Source organism: Onychomys torridus, chromosome 1, assembly GCF_903995425.1.
Source record: "Onychomys torridus chromosome 1, mOncTor1.1, whole genome shotgun sequence".
Taxonomy (NCBI): Eukaryota; Metazoa; Chordata; class Mammalia; order Rodentia; family Cricetidae; genus Onychomys; species Onychomys torridus.
The window spans coordinates 99,182,719-99,194,428 of NC_050443.1; the positions used below are offsets into that span (position 1 = coordinate 99,182,719).

Consider the following 11,710-nt stretch of genomic DNA (forward strand, 5'->3'; position numbering starts at 1 on the left):
ATGAAAAGGATGAATCCCAATAAACAGAAGTTCTTTCCACTAACATTCTGCAATCCCATGGTTCTCTGACTCTAAAACTGGTTTTGACTAGTTTGGGAAGTGCCACATTCCATTCCTGATATTAAAATGATTTTATTTGCAGCCTAGAAGAAACTGAAAAATAGATCCAACTTAGAAGCTGGAACATCCCTTTTCCCGTGTGCCAGTTTTAATTCCTGTGGATGGCAGTGAGATATATCAATATGTTTGAAAAGGATATGAAAACGTAATATTTGCATATATCATTTGCAGTCAGTTCTTCAACTTCAGCCTCCAATCAAACCTTTAAATGCATGTTCCTAGATTAATAGTGGGACCTGGAGGAACTACATTAGCAGATAGTTCAGCTTAAAACCTAATATAAGGGGGAAAAACTATTATAGGAGCCAGAGGGATGAACAGAGAGATTGAAATCTTACAGCTACTCATTTTTCAGTGGTTAATATTGCCTACAAGTGTTGGTATTAATTGTCTCAGAATCATTATACATACACTGGTCCAGTCATTCAAGGAAATATATTTTGACTTATCACCTTGCAGGCTGAGCTTGCATTTTCTGGGTTCCAGGTGCAAGGACAATTTAATGCCACATCTTCAAAGCAATTTTATTTGAATTGTAATTTTGTACTTTCATCTTAAAATGGGCATCCATGATACTTGAGGACCACAAATTGCCATGAATCAACTAGTAAAATCTGATTGCGCAGATTTAATAAGAAAAATTCAGTCTGTGGTCACACCACTCTGAACGATCTGCTCTTGTCTGATCTCAGAAGCTAGGTAGGGTGGGGCCTGCCTAGCTAGTACTTGAGACTGCCTGGGGACACTGGGTGCTGTTGAATCTCTGTGTTTTCCCTCCAGAGCCAAACATCTTTATTACTTTATTGGCTAAGACAAATGTGGTGTCCCAATGCCTGGGTTTTAAAATTTTGGTGCGTGTGTGTGTGTGTGTGTGTGTGTGTGTGTGTGTGTGTGTGTCTGCCCTAGGTTGACATTGAAATTCTTCCTCATTTTTTCTCCACTTTATTCAGGGTCTCTCTTTCTCTCTCTCTCTCTCTTATTATATTTGTGTTTTAATTTTACACATCAGCCATGGGTTCCCCTGTCCTCCCCGCTCCCACCCCCACCTTCCCCCCAGCCCCTCCCCTCCATTCCCATCTCCTCCAGGGCCAAGACTCCCCTGGGGATTCATTTAAACCTGGTGGATTCAGTACAGGCAGGTCCAGTCCCCTCCTTGCAGGCTGAGTAAAGTGTCCCTGTGTAAGCCCAAGGTTCCAAACAGCCAGCTCATGCACTAAGGACAGGTCCTGGTCCCACAGCCTGGGTGCCTCCCAACAGTTCAAGCTATTCAATTGTCTCACTTATCCAGAGGGCTATTCAGGGTCTCTTAATTGAACTCAGATCTCATTGATTTGGCTAATCTAGCTTGCTCTGGAGATCCCTGTCTACAGCACTGGAGTGACAGAATTATAGGTGGGCTTCTGTGATGACCTGGCATTAATGTGGGTTCTTGAGATTCAAGTTCCCATCTTCACACTTACACAGTAGTCCCTTTCACCACTGAGCTGTGGCCCCAGCCTCTGTCTGAGTGAGGGAAGGAATTTGTTGATGTTTGTCCTGGCTACTGTTCTATTGCCATGACAAAATGCCATGTCCAAGGCAACTTATAAAAGAAAATGTTTAATTTGGGGCTCACAGTTCTAGAGGGTGAGCCAATGACTGTCATGGTGGTGAACATGGTGGCAGGCATGGCACTGGAGTAGTGGCTGAGCGCTTACACCTGATCCACATTACGAGGCAGGGGCAGTGTGGTGTTAACTGGAAATGGTATGGGCTTTCAAAACCTTAAAGCCCAACCCCAGTGACATATTTACTTCAAGAAGGCCACACCTCCTAATCCTTCCCAAATAGTTCCACCAACTGGGCACCAAGCATTCAAACATATGAGTCTCTGGGAAGATTCTCATTCAGACCACCACATTGCTCATAACAGAAAGTTCAAATTTGGAGTTCAGGTACAGCTTCATCTAGGAGCTTCAACACTGTTGCTAGGAATCTAGCTCTCCCCATATCAAGGGACTCTGCTTTTTTTTGTATTTGCTTCATTCTGAGATAGGTAGGCCCTCTCAGTATAGTGGGTTCTAGAAGATACCTGTATATATCATTTCAAGGACGCCTGTGAGTTTCTTTCCAAGTTGAAGAAGAAAAACAAAAGTTTGTTGAATTAATCTAGCCAAAATCTTGGTTAGTCCTGCGTGGCTTACTCACATGCCTAATCTAGAGCCAGTTGCTGTGGTCAGGCAGAGAAATGACGTGGATCCCACGATGCAGTTGGCTGCAGCTGAACTATGTGGGAGAAGGGGAGAGTACGGTAGAGCAGTTTTCCATGGGACAAGTCACGAGATTAGAATAGCATCTCTGCTGGAATTACGCAAGACCTGTAATCAGACCCTTAAACTTCATTGGAGACACCCCCATGTAACTTTATTTTTAATCACAAAAATCATTTATAGTCTCTGAAACTAAAGACTGAGGAAAGATACAGTTCTGTAAAAAAGAGGGAAAGGAAAAATCATTTGAACTTGAGCTTTCCATGTGGAAATGACATTTGTTTTTTTTCTTTTCTTTTTCTTTTTTTTTAAAAAGATTTATTTATTTTATATATATATACAATATTCTATCTGTATGCCTGCATACCAGAAGAGGGCACCGGATCTCATTAGGTGATTGTGAGCCACCATGTGGTTGCTGGGAATTGAACTCAGGACCTCTGGAAGAACAGTCAGTGCTCTTAACCTCTGAGCCATCTCTCCAGCCCTACATTTGAATAGAACTAAAACACAGGGAATGGCTGGGTTTTAATAGTTGGAAATAGAGGAGTATATTTCATATGGAGAAGATGGTTTGAACAGAGGCAGGAAGGGGCAGGACATAGAAGGTTTTGCTGGAGAGTTGTGGGGATAGATGCTGAAAATATCCAGATCTGGGTGTCCAAGAACTTGAACAGCCAAGCTACCTGGAAGTCATAATGGTTTCCAAATGAAAGAAATGGACAGGGATTGGGGGGGATTTAGCTCAGTGGTAGAGCGCTTGCCTGGGTTCAATCCTCAGCTCAAAGAGAGAGAGAGAGAGAGAGAGAGAGAGAGAGAGAGAGAGAGAGAGAGAGAGAAATGGACAGATATGTATTTCTCTCTCTCTCTCTCTCTCTCTCTCTCTCTCTCTCTCTCTCTCTCTAGGCTAAATCCATTTTGAAGGCATTCCTTGAAGATTCAGGCTACCGTATCCAGGATCTGAAGAGTTTCCATTTGGTTGGGCTTGGTTCCACTCTATGTGCTATGGACATCACTGAAATCCCACTTATAAAGACCTCAGAATTTGGGTAACCAAAATACAAGTGTGAAAAATGGCAAATGTTCCATTTACTCACACATTGACCATTCTATCCATCCATCCCTCCTATCACCTATATATCCAGCCATCTACCATCCGTGTACACATGCACCTACCTATTCATCTACCCATCCATTTATCTATCCATCTGCACATCCATCATTCTATTTGCACATCTATCATCCATCTATCCCTCCTATCACCTATATATCTAGCCATCTACCATCTGTGCACACATGCATCCACTCATCCATCCATCCATCTATCCACCTATCCATCCATCATTCCATTTACAGATCTATCACCCACCCATCCAATCCATCCATCCATCCATCCATCCATCCATCCATCCATCCATCCATCCAGATGCTCTCCATTTTCTTATCTTTGCCCCTTTTCTGTGCTAAAGTTGGCAATGGGACTCACTGGATCCTGTCTAGGTGCTCAGATGATTTATTCTCTGTATACTGCTTGATGGCTGGGGAATCCCCCAGGCTCACCAGATCCCTCCTCTCTACCCAGGGCAGTGATAGCCAGAATTGGGACACTGCTCTGCAGCACCCCTGTCTTGGCTGGGTTTAAGAAGAAAGCAGAAGTTGTATTTGGGAGACCCACTGAGTGGACTAGTGCTATCTTGCAGGAACTTGGGACCATTGCAGGTAAGAGGTCCCTGAGCACATTCCCTGTCTTCAAGTTGAAAACTGGGACTAAAATAAAATATAATAGAACAAAGTAGTAATTCTCTTCAGTAAACATGAAGGAGTTCCAGTAGAATCTGGATGTTAAAACTTAAGTTGTAGGGGGCAGTGTTTACAAGTCTCCATTTAAAATGAGCCCTCCTGGGGATTTTTGTGCATGATATAGTTTTAAAAAAAAACACACTGGTCTAGAATTTGATTTGATTGGCCCCTAAATAGATTTATGCTCAATCTTAAAGTGTATAAATGAACCTCCTTCTTGGTATACACTCCACTGTAGGAGGCCAATCAGGGCTAATGTGACCCACATATTTTCCTGAGTTGATTACGGAGCTGGATTCCCTAGTTGGCTTTCTGGTGAGGTAAGGAATAGCGCTTTCCTGAGACTTGCTGTATCTTTACATTATGCAGAACCATTAACAATACTGTGGAGTTCCTGCAGTTTGAGCTGAACCCTTGTGATTTTTTTTTCTCTCCCTAGCTGGATTAACTAAGGCAGAGCTCCGAATGCTCGACAAGGCACTGATGCCCCATTTCCAGCCATCAGCCATAAGATGCCTGCCTGGTGAGACGTTCAAAGTAGGTGCTCATGTCTTCAGGAAGAGATGGGAGCTCAACCTCACTTCAGATTGTACAGGGAAACAGGTGCCAGGCAGGCCTGGCTTCTTGGGACTTCCAGCCAGTCCTTTGCTTTTAGGGCCAGAGAAGATCTGCATGCCAACTGTCGATACCCACATGATAACTTGAGCTGGTTTTGAAAGAAGTTTTTCTCCTTAAAATTTCATTTTATCTTATTATTCTTTTTAGCCCCCTTCCCTTCATACCTGTGGTACCGAGTTTCTAATTCTGGTGCTGTGACAAGTTCATAAATCCTCGTGCAAAGACCCCCCAGGTACATTTCAGAATTCAGAAGGTTTCAGGTTCTGTGAAGGTCACCCCAGTGCACGGTATGTGCCCCAACACCTCTAGCAGTGTCTGAGGGAGCATTCACAAGCAAACACATCCATTTTTTTGGGAAGACACCTGTGACAAATCACGCTAAATACACAATAAATAGCCTCCCGTCAGTTCAGGTCAACTTCTGCTAGTTTGTCTTAAACTTTGTAAAACAAAAAACAAAAAACAAAAAACTTTCAGTTTTTAGAGTTCAGACTTTGGATTTGCAGACAGGGATTATGGTGCTATGAACATTTCCTTTAAAATGAACTGAGATCGAGGTGTTTCTATTGCTGGAAGAATAGTGAGGAGTCCCGTGCTGGCCCACATGAGCTACTATGGAAAATACCAGAGGGGCCTGGATCGGTTGAAGAAAGGGAGGCAGAGTGCCAGGAAGCATTCTTGCTTCCTTTCCATGAGCAAGATGAGGAGAGGGTTTGTGGGGACAGTCTGCGCTGATGAGATGGGGGTGACCTTGGTGTGTGTGTGTGTGTGTGTGTGTGTGTGTTTATGTGTGTGTTTGTGTGTGCAGACATGTGGAGGCCAGAGGACAATGTTGGGTATTGTTCCTTTATTTATTAAAAAATATAAGCCGGTGGTGGTGGTGGCAGCAGCGGCGGCGGCGGCAGCGGCAGCGGCGGCGGCGAGCACTTGGAAGGCAAAGCCAGGCAGATCTCTGTGAGTTTGAGGCCAGCCTGGGCTACAGAGCGAGATCCAGGAAAGGTGCAAAGCTACACAGAGAAACCCTGTCTTGAAAAACAAACAAACAAACAAAAACAACAACAAAAAGAGTTATTAGGGTTGGGGATTTAGCTCAATGGTAGAGCACTTGCTAAGCAAGCACAAGGCCCTGGGTTCGATCCCCAGCTTCCAAAAAAAAAAAAAACCTAATGATTTAATTGTGTGTGTGTGTGTGTGTGTGTGTGTGTGTGTGTGTGTGTGTGTATGTGTGTTTCAAGACATGGTATATGTGTGAAGGTAAAAGACAACTTGAAATTCTTAGTCTCTCCTTCCACCATGTTAGTCCTTGGATCCAACTCCAGTCTTCAGGCTTGGCAGCAGGTGCCTTTACCTTGCTGGACTATCTTATTACCCTCCCCCTTTTTCCTTTTAAAATCTTTCATCTTGTATGCTTGGGTGTTTTGCCTACATGTATGTCCGTGCACCACATATGTGCAGTGCATGAGGAGGCCAGAAGAGGGTGCTGTATCCCCTGAGACAGGAGATACAGACAGTTGTGAACCACCATGTGGATGACGGGAATGGACCCTGGGTCCTTCGGAAGAGCAGCAAATGCTCTTAACTGCCAAGCCCCTCCTGCCCCCTTCTCCGCCCCCGCCCCCACAAGCCTTGAGACCGCATCCTTCACTGGCCTAGAGCTCAGCCAAGGGCTTAGACTGGCTGATGAGCAAGGGACTTAACTGCCTCTGCCTCCCCAGTGCTGGGAGCCTGGCTGAGCTGACTCCCCAGCCTTTTCTGTTTCTGAGATAATGTCTTACTATATTGTTCAGTTTGCTTAAGCTCGGTGTGCAGCCCAGGCTGGCCTCAAACACCACCCCTGTCTCAACCTCCAGAGTGCTAGGATTCTAGGTATGGGCCACTATTCTTGGTTCAGTTTTGGCGCTCTTGTTTCCAGGGTGACATGGGGACACATCCTGTCCACCACAGCAGGGTGCCGGACACCTAGAACACTTCTGCACCATGGACAGCTATTTGGGGGGAATAAACAGCTGTCCTCAAGGCCACTGCATTAGTTACTTGTCCTGTTGCTGTGACCAAGAAAAAAAAAATGACAGAAGCAACTTAGGGAAGGATGTATTTGTTTCGGCTTCAGTGGCAGCTGGTGTCACTAGGTCAGTAGAGAGGGGACCAGAGGTGAGGCCAGGATGTCATCCTCAAGGCCCACTAATACTGTATATCCAGTGGCCTATTTGCACATGACAGGCCCTGGTCCCAAAGGTTCCACCACCTGCTAAGTGCTGTCCGTTGACCACTGAGTGTTCAAGCACAGGAACCAGTGAGGGGGATTTCTGACTAAACCACTACAACCCCTGAGCAAACTCCTTCTTCCTCTCTGGGTGGATGGCATTGGGAAGGCAAGGAATCATGGCAGCTTCTGAGTACTTCCCTCTGGTCATGTTTGGAGTATAGCTGGGGCAGCCTCCTTGTTTGGGCAGTTGCCTATTCCTGAAAATTTTATTTCAACTTTGTCATGATGGGTTCCAGGATAGGCACATGTGGGTCTGTAGATTCTCTGGTGAAGAGGTTGTAGCACAGCGCCTTCAGGGGCCATGAAGGCGGCATCAAAGATGCAGCAGGCTGAATGGGGGGGGGGGCCTGAGCTGAGCTGCAGAGCACTGGTTATATTGGCTACATATACTGGTTATATTGTGTGTGTGTATGTGTGTGTGTGTGTGTGTGTGTGTGTGTGTGTGTGTGTGTGTGTATGCTTCTCACCATAGGCACTTTAATGCAGTGTGACCCTGTGAACCCAATGTTGCTGGATCGTCCTTGCTTTTTCAGATGCACCCAGACATCTCCATTTTCATGCCAAACCTCCTGATTGTACATGTTGGTAGTCAATTTGAATTTAGTTTTGAAAACACCATAGGCCAGGGAGTCAATCTGGTCTGTGGGTCACAAGTCAGTGACAATGGGAAACAGACAATTTCTGTATCACAGACTGTTAATGACAGGTCAGCCTAGCACCTACAGGGCAAAGGACAGTGTCCCGGACAGGGTGACAGGCACAAAGAGCTGCTTCCCTCTGGGCACATGCAGATCTTTGTTTTGCCTGAAAGGAAGAGAGTCAGGTGAGAGGCTGGATAGGTAGGTAGCACCCAGCCTGAAGGTGTCCTTGCTATGTTCTGAAGCCTGAGCTGCATCCTGGGGTGGTAAGCAGAAGAATTCAATTTCAGGAAGCAGCTACATGGAAGGAGTGAAGTGAGTGATTTATAGGAAAGGAAGGGAAAAAGGAGCAGAAGCATATGAATTCCTAGCTTTTTTTGGGTGCTTTAAAAGTCAGGAGATGTGAGAGGCTCTTCTGCCCTGCCATCTTGTCCTAGCCTGACTGGAGCTAGCCACCAAGTCCTTTTGAAGCTGTGTGGCTTCAGAAAATACCTTGTTCACAGCCCTGAAGTCACAGTGCCCAGCAGAGTCCCCCCCCCCCCCCCCGCTTCTGCTGTCCATGGCAGTATTAACAGAAAATCACTGCCCTTGCCCTCCTCTGAGCTCCCAGGAATCACAGTAGAGTATTCCAACAGTCACACCAAAGGGACAGGGATTGGCCTTGGAGGTGAGTTCTCTGAGTCACCTCAAAGCAAGCCCAGAAGCCTAGAGAGGCAGCATAACTTGCTGAAGACCATACAGATGTTACGTGCTCAGATTCAGGCTGGCATTCAGGTCAGAGCTTGCTTCATCAGTATTTTCTCCAGTGCAAAGTGATTAACAACACTGGATTAACAATGTGGAAAGCCAAGATCCCCCTTCAATACTTCTAGACTCCAAGGCAAACATCTCAGTTTGGAGCTAGAATGGCTTAATACCCCTGTAACACTTTAAAAATCTACTGTAGTCTCTTTTTTAAGAGGCCAGGAGTTCAGTTGCTGTTGGACAAATTGAGCAGGGATTCAAATATAGTTTCTTTCAGCTTCTATTTAATGCTTGCTTATGGTCACAGTACAAGGGTATGACAAAGTTGTGAAGCTCTGAGAAGATAAATGAGGTTTGGAAGATCCTGAGAGGGTGTACAGAAGGTCTCCCCCAACTCCCCTGCCTGCAGGAGCTGTCCATGGAGCAGATAGCCTCCTTGGGTCCTCAGAATGCTGCCATGGTGACCGACTCCCAGCGCCTGCAGCTCAGCTCGGCACAGCTGCAGGGCCTCCAGAGGGCACTAGATGGCGCCAAGGCTCACTCCTGGCAGGATGATCCTGTGAGTGCCCGCCCTACCTCCACTGGGTCCCCAACAGGTGAGCAGCGCAGCCCTGGCCTCAGCCACACCCAGAATCCCCTTCTTTGAGCCTTGGTCTACCCTGCAAGATGGGAAGGCTTCCATGATTGAGGGTGGAGACTTGATAGACATTGGGTATTTACTCTCAAAGATTAGCCTGGAGTTCCCAACAAGCTTCCTTTGAACACTATCAGCTCTCCCATCTTTGAAGCCACCTGGGGGATCTTTAAAAGTCTTCGAGTTCTCTGGATATGACCCAGAATCCACCAAATCAGAATCTCTCAGGACTAAATTCATTTCAATGGCTCCTTTCATCTGCCTACTTGCCGTCCAGTATTAATCAACCTTTGCATCCTCTTTGGTATTTACTGTGTTCTAAGTCTGTAGTAGGAGCTGGGAATGTGGATGCAAGTAAGACAGGTAAGGCCTTGCCAATAAGATCTCAGAGCCATAAGATGAGGGAAGCGGTAAGCAGTGCAGATGATGGTAACTGGGGGCTAAGCAAGATGGGAAGAAGGCGGGAAGGAGGGAAGGAGGGAGGAAGAAAGGGAGGGGGAGGGAGGGAAAGAGGGGAGGAGGGAGGGTCAGTTTCCCAGAGCAGGTGCCATTACCCCAGTGCTACAGATTTCTCTTCTTCCTCTTGCTGACTCCTCTTCCTCTGCCCCCCAAAAATTCTCTCACATTTTCCTGAGTCCTGTCTTAAATGAGTACCACCTTTGGACTAGGTGTAGGTCTATACTTCTGGGGAGACAATTTACAGCAAGGCAGACACACCATCCTTGCCCTCACAAATTTAATCATGTAAGAGTGAGGGGAGACAGTGCTGGCATGACCCTGAGTCAGTGTGGAAGAGAGAGGATGATGGAGATGGATGGTACCCTAAGTTGGGGATAGCATCTAAAAATACCCAGACTAGAAAGAGAACTTGGTACCTAACTAGAACTCCCTTCTCCCTCCCTTCTCTCTATTAACAACCCCATGTTCTCTCCTCTCCTTCCACTGAGGATGTCGAATTGGGGACTTAGCAATTTCTGTGGCCACAAGTAAGAGCCATGTTCTTTGATATACTTATAATCTTTTGCAAATTTTCATTGAAACATAGAATGCATATGGTATTTTGTATGATGATACACAAAATGGTTAAAGTGAATAGCTTTAAACATATAAGACCTGAGAGAGATGTGACGAACCTTTCTGTTTTGTCTCTGGTCTCCCAGTTTCCCAGCACCTCTCTCCAGGGACAACCGACATTGCCAATGCCTGGTGCATTTGTCTACTTAGTCTGTACATACACAAATAAGTCAAGCCTACATAAGACAATCCCAGTTTGTTCCAGTTCCTCCATCACTCCCATTTAAGGGATGAAGACATGGAGGTTTGCAGGAGAGAGGTCCCATTCCAGAGAGAGAAATGCAGGGAGCTGGGAATGATGCATCCATCCTCTATGGTCTACAGCAACTTCACAGGCCTTCCTGCCTTGTGTTTCCTTTCAGGAGATCCCACTTCCCAGGGGCTTTGGCTTGCCTGTCCCCTGCTACTTCTGATGGCCAAGTCCCTATGTGGAGCGGCCTATTTGGTGATGCAAGAAGCTGATGAAGGTGTGTAGAGAGGGAAGCTGCTTAGACTGTGGAAGACCTTTATCCAAAGAGCCTCAGCGAGGGCAGGGAGACTCCAGGGCTTTGGAAAAATAATTATTAAGAACCATCTTGCAAATTCTTAAGCCAGCCTGTCTCCCTAGTGGGTACTCTTTACATCTCATGTTGGCTTGGAGACAGAGAAGCCATGGTGTGGGGGAGGAGGGCAGAGGCTCTTTTAGCCAGGGCATGATGTGGTTTTTAGTCTGGCTTTATTTCTCTTCCCTGGAGCACCAGGGTGCGTTGGATTTCTCCTTTGACACTTAGCTGGACTGAAACAAATGAATCTCTCAACAGAAGCCAATATTCCTGCCTGATTGCTGTGACTAATTGATGTTTTGGTGGGCATCACATTGCTTGGAAATTAAAACATTTAACAGGGCTCAGCATTAAATCAATTTTTAAATACATTTTCCAGATGTTTCTGTTTCCTTGGGAATCAGTGGAGTTAAATTAGCCTTTCTAAACATTTTTTATTTGGTGTAGAGGGTGTGGTTTTAAGCTGCTCTGAGCTTTGGCAAATGGGTTGAAATAAAAAGAAATAAAAATATATTGGATATGTCAATCATTGAAGCGATTTCTGATCAGTGTAGAAAACTCAGCCCCTCCCCTCCTCACACTTGATCCTTCTGGGATGAACTTATTTCTAGAAATTGCCAGGTTCTTTTGGTCTTAGGGACAAGGAATCAGAGCAATGGAAAGGGTGGGGCAGCATTGGCCTTTACCACCGACTGGAAGCTACATGGTTTGCAAGACCACTTGGTGTATTAGGCTTTTTCTTTTGGGCCACCAACCAGCTCCCAATTATGACATAGAAACTTATTAGTTTTGAATGCTCGGCCTAGCTTAGGCACATTTCTGGCTCTTTCTCTCTCTCTCTTTTGGTTTTTGGAGACAGGGTTTCTCTGTGTAGCTTTGGAGCCTGTCCTGGAACTCGCTCTGTAGCACAGGCTGGCCTCTGAACTCACAGAAATCCACCTGGCTCTGCCTCCCAAGTTCTGGGATCAAAGGTGTGTGCCACCACCACCCGGCTTATCTCTTTTAACTTAAATTAACAAGTTTCT

The 11,710-nt window shown here is 45.8% G+C and overlaps 1 protein-coding gene across 1 annotated transcript in view; it reads left to right on the plus strand.

The window, feature by feature from the left end:
* Otoa (otoancorin) overlaps positions 1 to 11,023 on the plus strand; it is an 87,286-nt gene extending 76,263 nt beyond the window's left edge. The window contains exons 25-29 of the mRNA XM_036180201.1: positions 3,276 to 3,418; positions 3,952 to 4,088; positions 4,609 to 4,706; positions 8,845 to 9,031; positions 10,506 to 11,023. Coding sequence (XP_036036094.1) covers positions 3,276 to 3,418; positions 3,952 to 4,088; positions 4,609 to 4,706; positions 8,845 to 9,031; positions 10,506 to 10,618 — 678 coding nt within the window. The 3' untranslated portion in view covers positions 10,619 to 11,023. The remainder of the gene's footprint in view (positions 1 to 3,275; positions 3,419 to 3,951; positions 4,089 to 4,608; positions 4,707 to 8,844; positions 9,032 to 10,505) is intronic.
* The last annotated feature ends 687 nt before the right edge of the window (positions 11,024 to 11,710 follow it).